Genomic DNA, 21,124 nt, shown 5'->3' on the forward strand with positions numbered 1-21,124 from the left:
TGCGGTGCATGGGCTTCCCATTGCAGTGGCTTCTCTTGTTGTGGAGCACGGGCTCTAGGCACGCGGGCTTCAGTAGTTGTGGTGAGCGGGCTCAGTAGTTGCCGCTCACAGGATCCTGAGCACAGGCTCAGTAGTCGTGGCGCACGGGCTTAGCTGCTCCGCGGCATGTGGGATCTTCCCAGACCAGGGCTCGAACCCGTGTCCCCTGCATTGGCAGGCGGATTCTTAACCACCGTGCCACCAGGGAAGTCCCAAGGGCATCACATCTCTTAAGTTTAGATCCCCTACATCACAGGTTGTTGAGAGTTATAAAGGAGGTAGTATATGTAGGACACTTAGCAGAATGACAAACACTCAATACGTGTTAGATGCTGTTACAGTTATTGCCTTTCTTTTTATCATTATTATTATCCTACTTTTTATGGAACCATATACACATGCGCAGGATATACGGTGACTAACACAGTAACATGTTAACGTAAGTACCATTGTCGTCTCTCTTCTCTACTCAGTTTCATTGAACAACTAGAAACTCTTTAGGTTTGTTGTAGATTTTACTCTAAAGCCAAGCACCACGTTTGGTCTAGTTGGCTCCTGCCCTGGAACTGAGAAGATGGAGCTCCAGGAAGACATTCATGCATTTCACGTAGGATCTGCATTATTCCTTGGATGTTTTAGAAACTGGCTGATTTCCCTTTCTCTGGAAATCTTTGTTTTCAAATCACGCGAATTTATTTTTCCTGAAAATCACACAGTTCGTTTTCGCAGGTAAAACCAACAATACAGGTTGATGACCAAGGCCCACTGTCTTTCCTTTTCATATAAGAAAACAGGATAGTGTGTCTTGTTTACAGTAAACAATGACTCTAGCGATGGTTCAACGGAAGTGTTCCATCTCATAACTGTAAAAGTCATTTGGGGACCAAAAAATCTGTTTTTTGAGGGAGAGTAGATGTTGTGAAAAATATTGACTTAAATGTTCTCTCGCTGAGAAAGCATTAGTTGAACTCCCAACACAGACCATTCAACCGGGAGCCATCCGTTGCTGCAACACTGCTTACAAGAGTCCATTTTATAAATGCTGCTGTCCCCAGAGAAGTGAGTTATCCTCTTAACAAATCTCTTTTACACAGTATCACACAGAGGATATAAATCCCAGGCTTTCCTAATGTTATCAATTATTTTATAAAACAATTATACCCTGACGAATGTATGTCTAATACTGTGCCCTTTTTATAAGTTACAACCTGCATGAAGTAAGCCAAGTTCTCAGCAGACAGCGAGGACACTTGGGGAGCCCTCCACCCTCTTCCCCGCCTGCCTCTCCACCTCAGCTACTCCGCAAGGAGAACGTAGCTTCACCTGACGGCTCTTCTCTCCTGCACAACAGAAGCACTTTTCTTGTATGAACTCATTTAATCCTCATAACACCTCTGTAAGGGTCATACTATCTTCTTCTTTTAGGACACATGTTCAAGTGATATTAAAACAAGCTGATGGATGGGACTTCCCTGGCGGTCCAGTGGTTAAGACTCCGCTCCCAACGCAGGGGGCACGGGTTCGATCCCTGGTCAGGGAACTAAGATCCCACAAACCGCCCGGCCCGGCCTAAAAAGAAAATAAATAAGTAAATACAACAAGCTGTTGGAGATATCCCGCCCAGGCATCCAGATTACATTGTCAGGATGATTTCAGCCCAAACACCTACACTTTGGACAACCCCCATTCTGAAAGACCCTCCGTACACAACTGGATCTGGACCTGGAAGATCACACAACCCTGTGCAGGATTTGCAGAGCATCTGTGTTTTGTAGAGTCAGGTTTTCTTAGTTACTCTTTCCCCCCCACACACTTGTATGGTCCTCTGCGCTTCTGATAGAGTACCAGATACAACCTCCTCCAAGTAGAATTGTTTGTGAGTGCTCTGTCATCTCTACCAGGCGGTGCTTCCCAGAGGGGAAGGAGCAGGGCTTAATCGTCTTTGTGCCCATCGAGGAACCCAGCTGAGGGACACGCATCTGGCAGATGGGATGGCTCGGCGATTCAGAGCACTAGATCTGGGTTGACATTCTGATTCCTCCTCTCAGCAGCCGGAGGGAAAAGCTTCCCTGTCCCTCTAACCCTCTGTTTCGTCAATTAGCAGAAACAACTGGACGTGTCTGTTCCTCCAAACAGCCTGGTGATTAATGACACAGTGTCTGTGCCCTTCTTGGGAATTCTCTGGAGACAGAGCAGTCCCCAAGGATCTTCCTATGTCACACCATTGCTCACATCTTAGGGATTCCCTAGTGAGAATGTTGAAGCCAGGACTCTGGGTAACCTGACCTCAGTTCACCCAGACCCTCTGTGCTTGGGTGAGCACATGTCAAGATAGTGAGCAGACAGACACACTGTATATAAAATAGATAAACAGCAAGGACCTGCTGTAGAGCACAGGGAACTCTGCTCAATACTTTCTAATGACCTATATGGGAGAAGAATCTAAAAAAGAGTGGATACGTGTATATGTATAACTGAATCACTTTGCTGTACACCTGAAACGAACACAACATTGTAAGTCAGCTATACTCCCATCTTTTTAAATGGTTTAAAAAAAATAAAATAAAATAAAATAACAAATAAATTTTTTTAAAAGGATTGTGAGGGGCTTCCCTGGTGGCGCAGTGGTTGAGAGTCCGCCTGCCGATGCGGTGGACACGGGTTCGTGCCCCGGTCCGGGAGGATCCCACATGCCGCTGAGCGGCTGGGCCCGTGAGCCATGGCCGCTGAGCCTGTGCGTCCGGAGCCTGTGCTCCGCAACGGGAGAGGCCACAACTGTGAGAGGCCCGCGTACCGCAAAAAAAAAAAAAAAAAAAAAGTTGGTGAGAAGAGAAATGGGCAGATGAGCAGAAGGGGGTGCTCCCCTTCTTAGCCTAACAGGGTATGCTCTTGAGTTCCTGGAGGGGGGAAACGGTCCGTCTCCATCTTTTTTTTTTTTTTGCGGTACGCGGCCCTCTCACTGCTGTGGCCTCTCCCGTTGCGGAGCATAGGCTCCAGATGCGCAGACTCAGCGGCCATGGCTCACGGGCCCAGCCGCTCCGCAGCATGTGGGATCTTCCCAGACTGGGGCACGAACCCGTGTCCCCTGCATCGGCAGGCAGACTCTCAACCACTGCGCCACCAGGGAAGCCCCATCTCCATCATTTTAATGATGCCACTTTAGGGCTGTGGTTCTCAGCCTCGCCTGCACATCCGAATGTCCCAGGCAGTTACAAAACTCAGGCCTCAGTTACGAAACACTAATTGGGTTGGGACGCAGCCTGGGTGCTGGGACTTTGCAAAGCCACCCAGGTGATTTGGGTGTGTGGCTCAGGGTGACCAATAGAGTTTTAGGAGCTAAGCAGTGCCACCCGTTTGACTTTGCAGCTGGGAAACAAAAACCCACAGCTGGCCCCGACTGCTATTGGCAAAGCTGTGCTGAGAGGCAACCAGAGCGCCACGGCTATGGCAGGACCAGAAGTGGCCGTGCAGACAGTGTGCAAACGGGGCCAGGGGCTGGATGGAGCCCCCCTGGACCATCAGACCTTGAGGAGGCCAAACCCTTTCTTTGATTGGATGCAAACGTGAGCCTGAGTGTGATAGCCAGGTTGCGCCCTGCCCCTGACAGAGGGCGGGTTGTACTATATCAGGGCAGAATAGAAGGATCAGGTTTGAACCTCAGGAAGTGGGTATGTGATTCACCCAACAGGCATGTTTTAAGAATCCTGGTTCCAGTGTGCCAGGCATTGTGCAAGGAGCAGCTAATAAAAAGATAAGGTCTGACGGTCCGTGCCAAAGCCAAATGGCTCAGAGTGATCACGCCATATAATATTTCAAAACGTGTTATTTGCGGGAAGGCTTTAAATAAGCCAAAGGGGAGGCGGGACCCTTCAGTTGCATAGCTGAGCTGTTGGCATTTCTAACTCAGAGGGATGAATAGAACATTATTGTGTTGCATCGGTACAAGTACAGCAAGAAAAAAAAAAAGATGCCTGGAGCCAGCCGTGAGCCAAACATGAATCAGCAATCTTCTATTGTTCGGAAAATAATCATGATGCTGGGAGTCGGGCATTTAAGAATCTTGCAGAATGCCCCTCCCCACAGCAGGAAACAGACCCTGGTTGAAACATGGCATCTTCATTTTGGCTTCCTGAGCTGAAAGGAATGTAAAAAACTTGGAGAGGATTCAGGGGGAGCTGAAGTGTGAATATGGAAAATACAACCCAGAAGAAACGAGAGATGATTTAGACGCAGCGTTGGCAACCTGTCAGAGGCGGCTCACCAAGTGAGTGTTGATTCTCTCTGACAGCAGGAAGTAGGGCGAGTGTGGCTTGAGTGCAGAAGCCCAGGTGCTTCTGTGCCATTGGTGTGTTGGTGCTATCGTGGGTCCCTCAGTGCACAGGTAGTGGCTTTTAATTAGCAATGTGCTTTGGATCAACCACACTGGCCACGATTTTGCCACCCACCAAGGAAGCATGGCCAGAGGGAGGGAAAGAGAGTTCTCCGCAGGCCTGCGGCAGTCAAACAGGACGTAGTGTGTCCGGTGACTCTGAACCAATGAGCGTGTGTGGCTTCAGGGGTAAGAGTGACAGTAGGGTGACCCATCTCCACATTTGGCTTATACTTCAGCGCTTCTCTCATGAGCAGAAGTTCTCAACAGAATCAGCCGGGAAGCCTTTTCTAGGTACACATTCCAGGGCCCAGTCCCGGAGATGGCGAGCAAGGCTTCTCAGCTGATTCTGCTGTGACCCCCTCCCTTGAGATTAAGAACTGCTTTTCCTGCAGCCTCCATGGACGTGCCCCACCCTTACAAGAAAGCAGAGTGCAAAGCCAGCCTCTTCGAAGGTGCAAGACTCCTTCACCTCGTCAGGTCTCGCCGTCACTGTTACTACAGGACTCGAGTGTCTCAAATTCCAGGATGCACACTTGAAATGCAAGGGGGTCTTCAGAGAAGGAAACTGTCCAGTCACAGAACTGGGGGCCTGGATCAGCCCCTCTTCTAGACCAGGTTGACTGGGCTGGTCCTGAGTGGAGAGGTGGGGCTACCTGCCCAGCGTCAAGTGTAGCCCACCAAGATGGTGCCCCAGTGCCTCTGACTTGTGCCCAGATGGTGTAGGCTGGTGGCTCCTACCACGTGATTCCTGGAAAGTACAGTCCAGTCACCCAGGAACTTGGACGTGCAGACTCCCAGACACCCCTACCCGACACCACCACCCCTAGACTGGCTAAATCAGAAACTCTGGGGGCAGAGCCCTGGCCATCTGTGTGAGGAGCCCTCCAGGAATTTGCCGAACTTTGAGAACCACTAGTTTAGTTTATATGTAGCTTCCTTGCTACACATAAGTCAGAAACAGAACAGAATAGAAAAGCAGGTGACCTGCCATTTATAGATTTATTGAGATCCTCTTACAAGAATTCCGGCCTGTGTAACATGCTCATTCGTCAGATTCTCACCTAAGAACTTAGCATCCAGCCACTTTCTCGGCTGCCTTTGGTGTTCCTGCAATTCCCAGTGATAACGCAGCTTACTGCGTCCCCCTCCTAAGACAAGGCAAGGCCTGCGTTCCTTTACTTTTTAGAGACTTCACCGCAAGTTCACCGTGTGATAGGGGCTCCGGAAACTCTATTGAATGATGGTCAAATCTTGTTTATGCCCACAATGAGCTTAACTCCAGCCAAGGTTTCATCCTCTGTTCTCTCCTCCACAGCTCATGCCGGGCTGACCCACTGAAAGGTCAATATGAAACTGAAAGGCCAAATTAGGTAGCCCTGGGTTCACAGAGAATGAGGGCTAAAAAGAGATCAGGTAACCACACCCTCGAACTTTTCACTGATTCCCAGAGCTGTTACGGCCACGGTCCCCAAACTCTGTACCAAGGCACCCTGGGAGTGCCACAGCAAACCCAGAGGAACACAACGGAATGTCTAATTTTTGAGGGAAACACAGGCACAGCTGTCAGACGCCATGCAAATACTACTATTAGGCTGTTTGGAACTATTTACTTAATAAACAGAACATTTGTTCCTTTTACCTGGGGTCCCTGTGAAGCAGTTTCTGAAACAGTAGCGGTGCCAGGAAAATTGAGAACCTCTGTGCCCTAGAATCACTGACCATGGAAGGGGGTATATTTTGACTGTACACTTTCTGGTGGCACATTTAAGGGAATTCATATTCCAAATTTAACTTAAAAGTCAGGAGGGGAAAAAAAAAAACCTCTAACCTAAATGAGAATAGAATTTTGAAAAAGAATAGATACATGTACATGCATAACAGAATCACTTTGCTGTACACCCGAAACTAACATAACATTGTTAATCAACTGTACTCCGATATAAGATTTTTTTAATTCATAAATTAAAAAAAAGAAAAATGCAACTGCATGAGTCTTTTAAGGGCTTCTTTCCTTTCTTACCTTCCTAGCTAGATCTATTCACCCCAATTCCCTGACTCAACCCTTAACCAAGGTTCCTGTAATTTTTTTAAAAATCACCTTTCTTCGTGACTTAAATATAATGGATTAATTCTTACAAATTTGAACTGATAATTGCTCTGATGCATTCTTGAAAATCACCTTTAACACACATTGTTGAAAGACAAAATCTAAGCTGTGTGTGCACTGTGCTCGCAGGAAACCGTTGACTTTGTCAAAATATTCGGCCTTCACCAGGCAGCATTAAACGAGAACCCACCGAAGGGGAAAACGGAGATTGTACAACGTTTATGAAGTCTATTTCTGTAGATAACTCTCAATGCAGACACTCTCCTTCCACTACATTTGGCATCTAAGAAATAGTGAACAATTATAACTATATTTATTAGGAGAATTTTATTTGCATCTTCAAGGGATTTGGGGGGGGGAAGCAGTCTTCATAATGTCTCCTCTGGAAGAATATTCTTTCTATCCCAGGGTTAAAAATCTGCAAGGAGCTCAGGGCAGATTCCAGAGGCAACAGAACCCAAGCTCCATCTGGGCACTGCCGTCGCCCAGGGGTGGAGATGGTCAGGGGTCAAGCAGTAGAATCTTTCTTAGGAGGCTGTCGAGGGCAGGGGGTTGGAGTGGGTTCTTGTTTGTTGTTGCCTCACTCGCCATCAAACTCTTTTAAGAAATCCATAATACATCATTCGCTTCCGTGTTGCCGTTTTATTTTCCCACGTGTTTGTTTTCCCTACCTGTGTCCTGGTGAGTCACCTAACCACAAGTAAGCGCTCCGGTTCTGCGTGGTACCCTTGTTCCTCAGGCATTATGACGGATGCATCCCAGGCCCCTCAACACACATGCCCGTTGTTGTCTTTGGCGCAGGGATACTGCACTCCTGTCCACCAGGTGTCAGCAGAGGCAGTTTTAACCGCTTGCTTTGGCCAACAAGACATCTGTTGAGGTTGTTTCTCCTGTTGCGTCGGGCGAGTCCCTCAAACTACCCATCTGCTTCCTCTTAAGAGTCTTACTTCTTAGAAGCATTCAGAGGTGATGGCCCACCTCTAGAGAAAGGTAGCTAGGAAGAAAGTGTGTTATAAACATAGCAGGCGGCGAGTCGAGGCTTTCAGAGGTGGCCTCATAAAACTATTTCCGGCTGGTTCCTCCTTGACTTTTCTATCTCTGCGTTATGTGGTTAGAAATGGTTCCAAGTTTCACTCATCGTGACACTAAATTAGATGTAGCAGAGAGTTTTAGATTCACAGGGGACTTGTGTGTTTGTTTGAAAGCCCACTCTGACCCCAAGAACCCCACTCCTAGCACTGCTGACCTAGTCTTCAAAGCAGAAACAGGATTTTTCTCAGGCTGTGGCCCCAGCCCCTTTGCACGTGAGGATGCAGGAATACCACCAAGTGCCAAGCACATCTGTTCTATTTCATCCATCTATTCCCTTTGAGGTGGATGACCTTACCCACCTGGGGACGTGACTCTTGACCTCCCCCGTGTCATTCTGTTGACAAATGGCAGGGCCCGTGCTCCTTCCAAGCCATGGTGACTTTGCCCAGGAAAGAGAAGGAGAAAGAGAAGGGAAGAGGGAGAGAAGGGGGCAGTGATTTGGCATGGACAGAGGTTAAAAGGAAGAGTAGAAATGAGCCACAGAATGGGATCGTTGAACTTGAATTAAAATCATTTTACCGAGAACAAAAAAATCAGCCACAGCAAATTAAGCTCAGCTTCAACCACAGAGCCTGGCTGTGTTCTCTCTCTACTAAAGGCAGAACACTTAGAGTGATGGCTGAAAATCTGAAAAGGAAATTACAGCTTTACCACCCAGAGTTTACTGATGTCTCTGATGTGGGGCTCTAGGCTCCCGCCATGCCCAGCGGAGAGGTTGTCACCCTGTCCCATGCTCTAACAGGTGATCCACTGGGACAAACACCTGGGCCATGTCACAGGGGAGAGCTATGACTATTTTCCCACACCTTTATTAAGTAACTCACAGTCTTATGTTCCATTTTAATCAGCCCGATCCCTAGTCTAACTAGGCTGGCTTTGTAAATTTTTTTCTCGTACTGAATTTTTGATACTACACTCCCGAATAAGGTTAGTTTTACCAAGTAGAAAAAGGTGGATCACAATGTTGTACGATTTGAATACCCCTGGCCTCTGTTCTCTTCTATGTGAGAAGTGCCTAAGTTATTACCATCATCAGAAATTCAACCATTATATATTCACTTCACTGGATCCTAGATTTACTCTTAAAATGCAAAGACCTCAGGGAAGGACAACTGGGGCTACATTTGGAATGCTGTAGAATTGGATACAAATTCATCTGTGCACCCAACCTTCCTTGCTCCCTGTAACAAATTTAAATGAACTTGAAGGGGGAAAAAATTCACAAAAGGTAAAATTCAGACTGGGAAGAGGAGAATGGCAGAGGAGAGAGGAGCATTTCCACCTCCATCTTATCTTAGGGTCTACGGAGGTGGGCTTCTGTGCTGTTATGTCTTTTAAACCACTTCAGGGCGCCCCTAGTGGCCAGAATAGCTCCAGTTGCCCACACCTTAGGGATGACTGGGATTGGCCAGGAGATGACCGGGTGTAATAATAGTGACTATAATAATGAAGACCTCTTCCAGTACTGTAGGTCGGTGTCCACTTTTACATTTACAGAGCATTCTCAAATTCCCTGTTCCTCAGGGCTTCCCTGGTGGCGCAGTGGTTGGGAGTCCGCCTGCCGATGCGGGGGACGCGGGTTCGTGCCCCGGTCCGGGGGGATCCCGCGTGCCGCGGAGCGGCTGGGCCCGTGAGCCATGGCCGCTGAGCCTGCGCGTCCGGAGCCTGTGCTCCGCAACGGGAGTGGCCACAACAGTGAGAGGCCACAACAGTGAGAGGCCCGCGTACCGCAAAAAATTCCCTGGTCCTCGTCATAACCTGAAGGGTGGGAGATTGTGATTTCACTTCACAAGGGCGGCTCAGAGCGTGAAGAGACCCAGCCAAGATGTGCAAACTGCTGACCTGAGACCCAAAAGCATCCGAATGACTCTCAGCCCAGGGTCTGTCCTCCATACCCTGGGACTGAACTTGTTCTTACCAACAATTCCCAAGCATTAGGGACAAAGCTGTGATGGGGGGAAGGGAGAGAAGCAGACACTCCAAGGGGGAGAGAGAGAGCTTCATGACCTCACTGCCCTCCCAGGTGAGGGCAGCCCCTCCGAGGGCATAGCTACTTGCCTGCACCCAGGCAAAGTGGTGGCAAAGCCAAAGTGTGGGTGGGGGGCGGGGGGCGAGGACCCCAGCCCCATCCCACAAGCCCCGCGCAGTGCCCGGCGTCCCGCAGACCTAGTCAAAACAGCGCTTGCCGCGTAAACACAACTTCAAGACCCATCCCAAGTGGAGGGTGTAGCTTGGTTCTCAACTCGTGTCTCCACGACCTCTGACATGAGGTCTATGTAGGAAGCCCGTGGTGTCCATGTGTGTCAATGCCAAGTGAGACGGTGTCCTGTCTGCCTCTGAGAGTCCACCCAGTATTAGCAGTCTCAGCGTGGAGCCCGTAATAGCCAGAGGCTGGAGCATCTGACCTTGTAAACAGAACCAAGAGAGTTGCCTGTGAACGTGACCCCTGCCCACCCCACACGGCCCCCTCTTGGCTTCCTGGGGCCGCCCGGGAAGTACCAGCCGAAGATGTAACTGATGACCCCAGTATAGCTCACCATTCAGACGCTCTGAGAGCCAGGGAGAGGCAAACGAGGACCACAAACGCCCTCCTCGGAAAAGGTCGATGTAGAGCCGTGAGGGAGATGCATGTTTCATTTTTTAATTGAAGTAGAGTTGATTTACAGTGTTGTGTTAACTTCTGCTGTACAGCAACATGATTCAGTTATACATACATCTACATTCTTTTTCATATTCTTTTCCATTATAGTGATGCATGTTTCATTTTAATTATGTGCAGACTGTGTAAGCAATGACTCACTAGGTCTGCGTGGAAAGATTTTCCAAGGGGGAATTTTCACAGTTGTCCCTTCAGTGTTGTGTTTTCTACAGAGAAAAAGAAAACACAAGGGGACAAAAGGGTGTGCGGTCAGGGCCAGGGCCTTTGACAAGGTGGGTGGGGTCCTCTCTGGCCCTAGTCTAACTTTGTGACCTTGAACACTAAGACAGGAAAGTAGCAACGATCCCACGCCAATAGGTAGCATCCTGAGGAGTCCCTCTCTGCACCAAGGCAGAGTTATCCTCTCAAATCAGGGCACTCCCTGAAGGGCCTTCCATGGCTCCCTATTTTCCATAGGACAAAGTCCAAATTCCATAGCAAACCTCCCAAGACCCTGCATAATTTGAGGGCATTTCCTAGTTTTTCTACACACGGCTCATTTCTTGCAGAGTAGTCAGTGGGCCTCAGGGGCACAAGGAGGAGAATAAAGCACTAAGTCCTTCGCTGGGGAGAGGCCTATTGCAAAGAAGAGCCTTCGGATACAGGGTCACCTCCACCTAGAAGCCTTCCCAGATTGCCCCAAGTAGAAATGACCTCTCCTTCCCTCGTGGCCCAGTCTGCACTGAAGAGACACTTCAGGTGAAACCTGTCCACACGTTGCACTGTTGTAGCACGATTCTCTCCCTCTGGCAGATTAGAAGCCCCACGTGGACAGGCCCAACTGTTGTCTTCGGACAAAGCCTGGGGCAGCACCTAAATAGGGTAGGCCGTCAATCAAGGCCTCTAGGCTAACCAGCCACATAAACAAATATCGAATATCGTGTGAAAGGAATGTTCTCGGTGTAGCAGCACTTTCCTAGGGACTACGCTGAAGACCTCTCTCCCCTCAGTTGGTGCTGAAATGCTGCAGCTGTTAATGGACGCTCGGCTCTGAGGGACCGGGATGCAGACCCTTACTGAGTCTCACTGGAGGCTGTTCTCTGCCCAGGAGCAGCAGGCCTGTTGTAACGATGACCTGCAGGCTGTGAGTGGCCCCCAGGACAGGGACAGTGCTGCAGTCAGCGCTGCTCACATCACCCCCGACCTCCTCGCTGCCGGCCCACTCACCCACCCAGAGGGGAAGTCCTGTGCTCGCTTTCCTTTCCCCACATGTAGAACGCTCCACTTTCTTTCTTTTTAAGCTGTTTGGACTTTGTTTCCTCCTTTGACGCTGTGACCCCCTCGGTGGCTCCAGAGGGAACCTCCTGTGCTTCCCTCCTCTGCACAGAGCACTGGCTGACACCTGCCCTGTGTCCCGGGCAACCCCGAAGCAGCCCCGCGATGCCTGTCCACACAGAGCGTTTAACTACAGTTTAAAACTCAAGAGTTCATTGCAGGAAAATAGCACTAAATAATATGAAATACTAGAGTCCTGTAGGAATAGGAACTGAAGTGCACAATGAACACTATAGGAGTGGGAATAGGAACAGAAATGTATATTAATGCTATAAAAATATTAACAGTTTAGCATAGTGTAGTAATACTAAAGTGCTATAGGAATAGGAGCAGGAATATACTATTAATGCTATAGTAATGGTAACACTTTAGTACAGTGTACTAATATTAAAGTGCTATAGGAATAGGAATGGGAATATACTATTAATGCTATAGTAATGGTAACAGTTTAGTTTAGTGTACTAATACTAAAGTGCTATAGGAATAGGGACAGGAATATACTATTAAGGCTATAGTAATGGTAACAGTTTAGTACAGTGTACTAATACTAAAGTGCTACAGGAATAGGGACAGGAATATACTATTGATGCTATAGTAATGGTAACAGTTTAGTAGAGTGTAGTGATACTAAATTACTATAGATAGTACTTTAGTACTTTCCTACAGTAGAAGGAAAACAGTACTAAATAACAAAATCAGTACTAAATTTCGTGGTGGTAACAATATTTTTTAAGCCTTAATGAGATGTTTTTCCTCTTTCTGGATACTTTCCGCTTCACACACAATACTTTCTGCAGTTCTGATGCCTGTTCAATTGAAAATTTGAAAACAAAGATACTTTTTAAGTGTTGGTGTGGCAAGAACATAACTAGGATAAAAAGGACACGAAATGCTTTTGCCACATTCGTATTCATGCTGTGTTTGAATGTCGGTACTGTCGGCCAGGATTCCTCTGGTTGCAAGGGGCAGAAACCTGCCTGGACCTGGCTTCTGCGGACGTGGGCACCGTCTTGCTCAGGAAGGGTTGAGGGGGCCGCAGGGACACAGCTGGGCCTCAGGGAGAACCGAAAGCAGGGCTCTGAGGCCGCAGCATTCTCTCGTCACCCCAAGTTCTCCGTGAATGTCAGGTGCATCCTCTGTCTCACCTTCAGACCGGCTTTGGCCGTGTGGCTAAAAGGCATGGCGTCAGACAGTTTGAGAGTTTTAGTTTCTGATCAATTCTGCCACCAGAGCTGGAATATGTAACCTACCCCAAAAAAGGCACCACGTCAGCCCCTCCCAGGTCTTGGCCCACCGCGGCCAAAGGTGGAGCACTGTGGTTGGCCCAGCCGGAGCCAAGTTCCTTGTCCGCTGCAGAATATTCAGAAGCAGCATCCCAGGAGGATGAGGCCGTGTCCACAAGACGGGAGGGGAGTTAATGGCAGCTCAGTTTCTAAGAACGAGAGGTCTAGACAGTCAGTACTACAGGTGTGATCCGCACTCTCCCTTTAGGGGGTCTCAGAACCTGATTCTCTCTCTCACAACCCAGCTGCACAGTTGAAGGGGACAGAACAGAGGGCTTGTGGCTGGTGACCCTTGAAATGTTCATCAGTAGCAAGAACGCATTTTCCTAGTAATTAATCCTCATCTCTTCTACCAGATGCCAGTTCAGCAATCTCATACCATGAGATTCAACTTTCATTCATTTTATTTTATTCACTTATTCAGAGCATATATTTCTTTTTTAGTGTTTTTTTATTTATTTTTGGCTGCGTTGGGTCTTCGTTGCAGTGTGCGGTCTTCTCATTGCAGTGGCTCCTCTTGTTGCGGAGCACAGGCTCTAGGTGCACGGGCTTCAGTAGTTGTGGCATGCGGGCTCAGTAGTTATGGCTCATGGGCTGTAGAGCGCAGGCTCAGTAGTTGTGGTGCACAGGCATAGTTGCTCTGCGGCATGTGGGATCTTCCCGGACCAGGGCTCGAACCCGTATCCCCTGCATTGGCAGGCAGGTTCTAATCCCCTGCGCCACCAGGGAAGCCCCGCATATATTTCTTGAGGGCCTATTATGTATCGGACACTCTGCTCATGTGGAAGATATAAAAATGACCAAGACATAGTCCCTTCCACAAAGAGGTTACAGTCTAGTGGGAAAGGCAGCCTTGGAAACATGTGGTGAACACATGTGATGACCATCAAGGTATGAATTCAGTGCTGCAGGATTCAATGTGGAGACAGAGAGGGAATGGACGCATATATCAACCCATATTGGACGCATATATCAACAATCCACATGCTTCCTCTTCTCCGATCAGTTATTAGCATCAGGACGTTCCTTCCCTCATCCAATGGATTGTGTTTACCCAGCACTTTCATTCGCATCCTCTTCACACCTCAGAATCATCAGCCATGTGAAGCAGGTAACGCGAGCATTATCCTCCTCATTTTGCACGTGAAGAAATCACGATCCCACGGCGAGTCCACGACAGCGCTGGCCCCCAAACCCATGCCTAGGTCTCCAGTACAAGGCCAGAGCCACCGTGCTGCACTGTCTACCGCTGGATACAGAAACCCTTCTGGAAAAAGAAACCTCGTCCTGATCTGTCCCCAGCGACACGCAGAAGGACTCTGACCCACGTTCAGCAGCCATCTGGGTCATCATCTGCGCGTGGCCTTCAACACTCTGCCCTCCGTCGGTGCCTCTGGTCTCTGACCCCCACCAAGTCTCCATCCCCATCCCCATACGAGGTCAGGTCTGTCTGCTGCTCTCGGATCTCACTGATACAGTGATGAGAAAGGACTCAGCGCTGACCAAGGAAAAGTCACACATAAGATGTGAATATGGATTCCATTCTCCAGAGCAGTGTGTCTAAGACTGCAAAGTGTCCATCAGTCATCTGCAGTTGCATCTCATCCCAGTGCAGATGTGATGGAGCAGGTTTGACATAGGACCCAAATTTTCTATTTCTAGCAAAGCTCCCAGTGATGCTGAGGCTGCTGGTCCACAGACCACACCTGGAGAAGAAAGGATCTGGATTGAGGACGCTAACGCATCTCAGACGCTCTTGGGAAAGACAGCAAGTCACTCGGCTAGTGCTTTCTTAAAAAACTTGAGATGGAAAATAGACATGTGACCTTGAATAAAATGTTATTATAAAGACATGTTTATAGGAGGAACCCTGAGATGAAAATTAAAACGTCTTGTAAACTTACGTGTATCACGCAGCCCACCTCTGCTTCACTTTCCCTGAGTTGAAAGTAACATATCACCTCCAGCTAATTAATGCATGTGATGTTGTTTGGAACAAAACCTTATGGAAAATGCAGGTTATAACCCATGGTATTTTTCTTGTCTTTTTCTCTATAGGAGATGTCAGTGAAAAAAAGGGTCCGGAATGATTACTAACCCATGACTCCCAACAGTATGACAGGTATCTGTTTTATTTTCTTTACTTTGTGTGTTTCCATTTTTGTTCCACCCAAAGAGAAATATAGGCTTCCTAAAAGACCAACCTAAGAGTCTTAGCAACAGTTATTTCCCAGCCAATGAGTGTTATTAAATGCAAATATAGCCATACTCTGGTTTCTTTTCAGCTCGTATAAATCTTTCGCCTTCTACTAAAGATTTCTGTGGAGAGGGGGGGAAAAATGCAAATATATCCTGTGACTACATCCCAACAAATGTGCTTCCAGCTTTTTCGGAAGCCTTGAGATGCATCATCACCAGGAACAGGATGGGAGGAAATGAGAATTCACAGTGAAATCCTAGTTGCCAGCCTTCCCAAGGTTACCCTCTCACACCCACTACTTTTACCTGCCACATTCATTCAGATCAGTATAAGAAATGGCTCTATGTACTCAGTGACCACTGAGTTCAGACATCTTCCTGATGGAATATTCAGCAGCAGAGTCAGAATGGAATATGATGAGAGCACATAAGCTAAAGTGAGCTAGAAAGCAAGGGACAGAGGCGAGACAGAATGCCCCCTGAGGAACAGAAGGTTGCAATAGCACGGATTCTCTGTTCAACGCACAGAGCTGGGGTTACAAACTCCCAGGCCCCAGGGGCCAGATAGATAACACCCATGCCCCAAACAGCTGGCTGTCAGGAAAAACAAACCAGACAGGAGAACCAGGCAACAAGCAGGGAGGGAACCCAGTGTGTCCAGAGATTTCAAATTTTCAAGAGAAGCTGGAAGCCAGATTTGGGATGAAATATCCCCATTTCTATTTGGGTTTTTTTGGAGGGGTTTTTTTGGCCGCGCTGCACGGCATGCGGGATCTTAGTTCCCTGACTAGGGATCAACCCCTTGCCCTCTGCAGTGGAAGCACAGAGTCCTAACCACTGGACTGCCAGGGAATTCCCCAAAATATCCCCATTTCTAAATGCAAGCAGTTAACATATAAAACTATCAAGGATTCATGGGCCAGTCAATATACGTCTTCTGACTAGAATCAACCGTGGGCTCTCAGTTTATAACCACACCGTCCAGCCCAACCCCAAGCCTAGGACTGTCGTTTGGTTACCATGGCAGCAGGGCAGGTACCCATAGACCTCAGCCTTCTGCAAGTTTACAAGCCTTAACGTAATGACCATAACCTTACATCTCCCAGAATCACTGCCCTGTCTCTCGACCCATTGATACTCGAGTTCCTGGTGCAGCAAAAAGATCGATCACCTGAACAAACTGGAATGATTCACACCCGTAGGATAGCCTCGGAATCCCATCTTATCTTCCCATCTTATTTCTCAGTAACAGGCACCAAAACACACCCTCCCCCATTTCTGTGTCACTGCCAACTTGACCATTGTAGCTCGGAAAGCCATGGACCATACATAAACAAATAGGCGTGGCTGTATCTCAATAAAACTTTATTTACAAAACAGGCAGCAGGCCAGCTTTGGCCCGAAGACTGTAGTTTGCTGACTCTTATGCTAGGGGTCAGGATAGTCTTATTGTTGAGCAGAATCCCCAGGCCAAATCAGCTCATCTCCAGGACAGAGCTAGAAATCCAGGCTCACTCTAAGACGGTTCTGTATTAAGCCAGCTTTCAGCCCATCTGCGGATGCGGGATGCTTTCCCTGTGGGCTGGGCTGGAACCAGCTGCCCCACCTCCCCGTGTAGGAGGATGCTTTTGCTTCCCAGCATTTGCTTCATAGCATAGAAACTAACAGCAATTCTATTTTCAAAAGAAATCTACTCCACACATGCATATGCTCAGTCTATGTTAATGGGCTCAGCTGAGAAAATCATTGCGTTAGACTCCCTTGTTTGTGGATGAAATAAAACAGTGTCCTTTTCCCTCTGTCTTTTCCTGTGGTCTCAAGCTGCATGTTTATTTTAAGAAACCTAAAAGGAGACCATAATAAAGCTGTAAGTCATCAGAACTAAGTGCTTGCTTTAAAAGCATAACTTAAAGGGCAAATATGCATATTTTCTTTTTGAAACACATAATATGCAAATATGCATATTTTCTTTTTGAAACACATAATGGGTACTATTACTGTTATGCAATACAGGAAATCAATTAACCTTTATGAAAAGAAAACCAATTTTTAAATGAACAGGAGTAAGAACATTGAATGTGTTTTGCCAAAACCCAGCAGACAAGCATTTTCAGATTAAAACAACGCCTTCAGCCACTTATGAAATTTCTGTATTTTGCATTAACTCAAATGGAGAATGGTTTATTTTCTGGGGCTATTTAATATCCACTGCAGTGGAGTCAAGTCCTGCTAAAATGTTCTCGTTGCTCTACCTTAACCTAATTTGACATTAGGATTGTATGAAATCGCTCACCGAAAATACTGATTCTTAGAGGAAAGGAAGGAAGTGCCTTGATACCGTATTTTATTGGTTGGGATTAAGCACGGCTTCCTAGGGAATCTTTGGGGGACTCTGCTAACATTTATGTCATTATAATGAGCTCCACTTTGCAGAAAATCATGATTCGTCGCATAGGGGAGTTTGTTCTAAGATATGAATACCTAAAATTTTAAATACCCAAATGAGAGGCTTTTAGCCTTGACTGAAAAGGGAACTAAGAACTCGGACCCCTCTAAATGTGCCTGGAGAGGCAGAAACAGGGCTCTATTACGTTACCCCTCACCTGGTTCTAGGGAGTTAGGATGTGACATAAAGTCACCCCCGTGATGAGCCTGCCGTGTAAATAACATAGACCTCACTCAGCAGTGTGACCTGCGCCTCTTCTCTGTGACCTGCTTGTTCATCTAACTTCCCAACCACGACCTTTGCCTTCTCCTTTTTCTCGCTCAAGGCATTATATTCAGTGTGTCCCAGGGGCCAGGGGAGGAGTGCATGATGGGAAAGACCGGAGCGTTCTGTAGGTGTCCCAGTGTTTTCACTGTGTGATCCTCAGGTTGTTCGCGTGCTTGTTTCGTGTGTGTTTGTTTCTTCATTTTTTTAAACGGCGGTATAGTTCTTTTACAATGTGGTGTTAGTTTCTGCTGTACAACGAAGCGAATCAACTGTTTGTATACATATATCCCCTCCCTCTTGGATCTTCCTCCCTTCCCCTCCCCCCGGCCCACCCACAGAGCACCGAGCTGATCTCCCTGTGCTATACAGCAGGTTCCCACTAGCTATCTGTTTTACACATGGTAGTGTACATATGTCTAATCCTAATCTCCCAATTCATCCCACCACCCCCGGCCCTCCCTGTGTCTACACGTCCATTTTCTACATCTGCGTCTCTATTCCTGCCCTGCAAATTGGTTCACCGGTACCAGTTTTCTAGATTCCACATATATGCGTTAATATACGGTATTTGTTTTTCTCTTTCTGACTTACTTCACCCTGTATGACAGGCTCTAGGTCCATCCACGTCTCTACAAATGACCCATTTTCATTCCTTTTTTCAAAAAGGAAAGAAAGCAAATTTGTCGTTGGTGGTAGGAGGTCATGACGGGGAGGGTTCTTTATCCTTCCCAACGTCTTGTATAGGTGGGAGGTCGGAGGCCACAGAAAAGGCAGTAGATGGGGGCACGCGCCCCACTCTGAACAATATAGAAGAATCTGATTTAGATGCTTTGTATCAAAGCCCCTTGTCCTGATTTCTTAAGCATGATGAAATTTACATTTCTCACTACGCCTGCGGTTGAAATTGTTTTGCATGTCTATTGGCCACTTGTATTTTTTTCTTCATCCGTAACTTCCTTGCTTGTTCATATATAGCGTCCAGTTGCCCGTTGCGGGTTTTATATTTTTCTCATTATGTGTAGAAGCAATTTATTACGTATTCAAGATAATAACAAAGCAAGCCACCTAATGTCTCTAGAGGTTGACTTCCTTGTCAGTTAAAGGAGAAAGTGAGAAATTCTCCCTCTACTTTGAAGATTAGGTCGCACCTCAGATATGAACATTTGTAAATCACGTTTTCATAAAGTCGGGCATGGGTACATTGAAGGCTGGGTGTAGACAAAAAGGGCACCCTGGAGAAAGGTTTTTTTTGTGTTTTCGGACTATCCTAATGTATAGGTTTTTCAGAGTCAAACAAATCACCTAAGCTGGGGAAGCTCGTGTTTTATTGTAAAGCCCTCGTCATTTTCAAAGGTGGCCTTCCTAGTGTTCCTGAGGCTTTTCAACCCCTCCTTATGACTGCTGCCTTCCTTCCTTCAGAGATAGAACCACAGTTGTGCTCTTGTTCTACAACCTATGGAGAATATCTCCTCACGAGGCCAGAGCTTGCTCACAGCCAGATAATGACGCCACTCAAAGGTAATGAATGTTGGGCTTCCCTGGTGGCGCAGTGCTTGAGAGTCCGCCTGCCGATGCAGGGGACACGGGTTCGTGCCCCGGTCCGGGAAGATCCCACATGCCGCGGAGCGGCTGGGCCCGTGAGCCATGGCCGCTGAGCCTGCGCGTCCGGAGCCTGTGCTCCGCCACGGGAGGGGCCACAACAGTGAGAGGCCCGCGTACCGCAAAAAAAAAAAAAAAAGATAATGAATGTTAACGGCTTGCGTGTTGTTAGCATTTCCCATCAAAAATGCTCTTCTAAGATGGGACTCTGTTCACAGCTACTTAGTGACCCATCAAACCCGTGTTAGGCTTTTAATATACTATTATCATAAATAATGTTATAATGAACCACAGTGTACATAATGTGACACCTCTCTGATTATTTCCTCAGGATAAATTCTACGAAGTAAAAAAAACAAAAATGCTGGGTCAAAGGGACTGAACATCTTTCAAAGCCTTTTCTGTTGCCAAATCGTAACCAGGTTACTGGACCAATCAGCACTGCAGTGTCCATTTAATCCCATATCCTCTAACTTTGGAGTTTTGTAGTAGTTTAATTTTGAGAAAGGCAATTAATTAGGCAAAGTTTTATCACAGTTTTTATCAAAGTTTTTCAAAACTTTACATTTTTCTTATTGATAATAGATTTGACTACACACAGTTGGCAACTTAAACGTCTTCTTCGTAACTTACCTGTGCAATGAACTTTTCTACTGTACTATTAGTCTTTTTCTTATGATTCATATATTAAGGATTTAATTCACTATCATAAATGTTACAAACTTTTTCCCATTTTAGTATACGTCTCTCCTTTTTGCTTATAGCAATATTTGACCTTTTTAAAAATTTTTCTTCTCTTGAAGTAATTCCATACTAACAGAAAGGTTGCAAGATGAGTTCAAAGAATACCCAAAGTCCTCAAATGTTGACCTTTTATCACATTTGCTTAATTCTTTCCCCTCTCTCTTTCTATCTCTACGTATATAATTTTTATTTGGTACCATTTACAGATAAGCTTGTGAACATGATGCTACGGCATTCTTGACATACAGAAATTTTTAATTTAGATATAGTGAGCTCTCTGGAGATGTCATTTTAGGATTCCTGTCTTTGTTTGCCAGCTGAGAAAGGGGCTCAGTGGGTCCTTGAGATGAGTTAACACTTCTGTGCCAACACGTAGTTCTTTTCACTTAGACACAGGGATGACTAGTTAAGAGGGAAGGTTGTCTCAACAAACACACTTTCTGCACCAACGACAGACGCCCCCATGGTACCCTTGCCCTAGGCTGGGGGGGGAAGGGAGGGGAAACCCGACAGTGCTGGCTGTCCTTCCTTCCCTCCTGCCAAAGTCAGGAAAGCCACGCCCAGGTCTGTGTACTGGTCACCTGGCAAGGGACATAACACAGAAGCCAGATGTGGCTCTGCTCCCTTTCCCCACGTTGCTCCAGAAACCAGGAGCTTGGATCGTTGATTCATATACTCCTGGCATAATTACTCTGAAAAGGCATCTGGAGGCTTATTTCACTTTGTTCCGAATTCCTGTTTCCCCAGTTGTGGCCAAAAATAAAATGTGGCCTTGGATTCCGTAGAGCCAGCTGTGCATATTACAGTGTGGCCACAAATAGTTTTGGAGAAAGAAAAATACCGACTTGCCCAAAGAGCTAGCTCTACTGTCGGTGGAGCCAATCACAGAAGGGAACTTGGCTTTTATTTCTTGGGTATCTAACCACCTGAAGCAATGGGGGCCTCTTTGCTCCCTCCTCTGCATGGTGCCACTTCTCAAAGTAACCAAGATCTCACTGCAAGT

The 21,124-nt window shown here is 46.9% G+C and overlaps 1 protein-coding gene and 1 non-coding gene across 12 annotated transcripts in view; both read left to right on the plus strand.

The window, feature by feature from the left end:
- The window catches only part of THRB (thyroid hormone receptor beta), a 392,336-nt gene that overhangs the window by 270,507 nt on the left and 100,705 nt on the right, over positions 1 to 21,124 (plus strand). For 7 of the 11 annotated variants that reach the window (XM_027086498.1, XM_027086499.1, XM_027086497.1 and 4 more), the window contains one exon: positions 14,925 to 14,988. In XM_027086498.1, the coding sequence (XP_026942299.1) occupies positions 14,967 to 14,988 (22 nt within the window). In that variant the 5' untranslated portion in view covers positions 14,925 to 14,966. Of the gene's footprint in view, positions 1 to 4,069; positions 4,304 to 6,725; positions 6,729 to 14,305; positions 14,311 to 14,924; positions 14,989 to 21,124 lie in introns of those variants that run through there. The other 4 variants (XM_027086502.1, XM_027086506.1, XM_027086503.1 and 1 more) reach the window with 3 other exon arrangements.
- LOC113609414 (U5 spliceosomal RNA) lies at positions 15,132 to 15,243 on the plus strand. The gene has a single exon (XR_003428622.1). It is a non-coding gene; the product is annotated as a U5 spliceosomal RNA (small nuclear RNA).

This window comes from Aethalodelphis obliquidens, unplaced genomic scaffold (genome assembly GCF_003676395.1).
Source record: "Aethalodelphis obliquidens isolate GAN/ISIS:26980383/991018 unplaced genomic scaffold, ASM367639v1 scaffold56, whole genome shotgun sequence".
NCBI classification, from domain to species: Eukaryota; Metazoa; Chordata; class Mammalia; order Artiodactyla; family Delphinidae; genus Aethalodelphis; species Aethalodelphis obliquidens.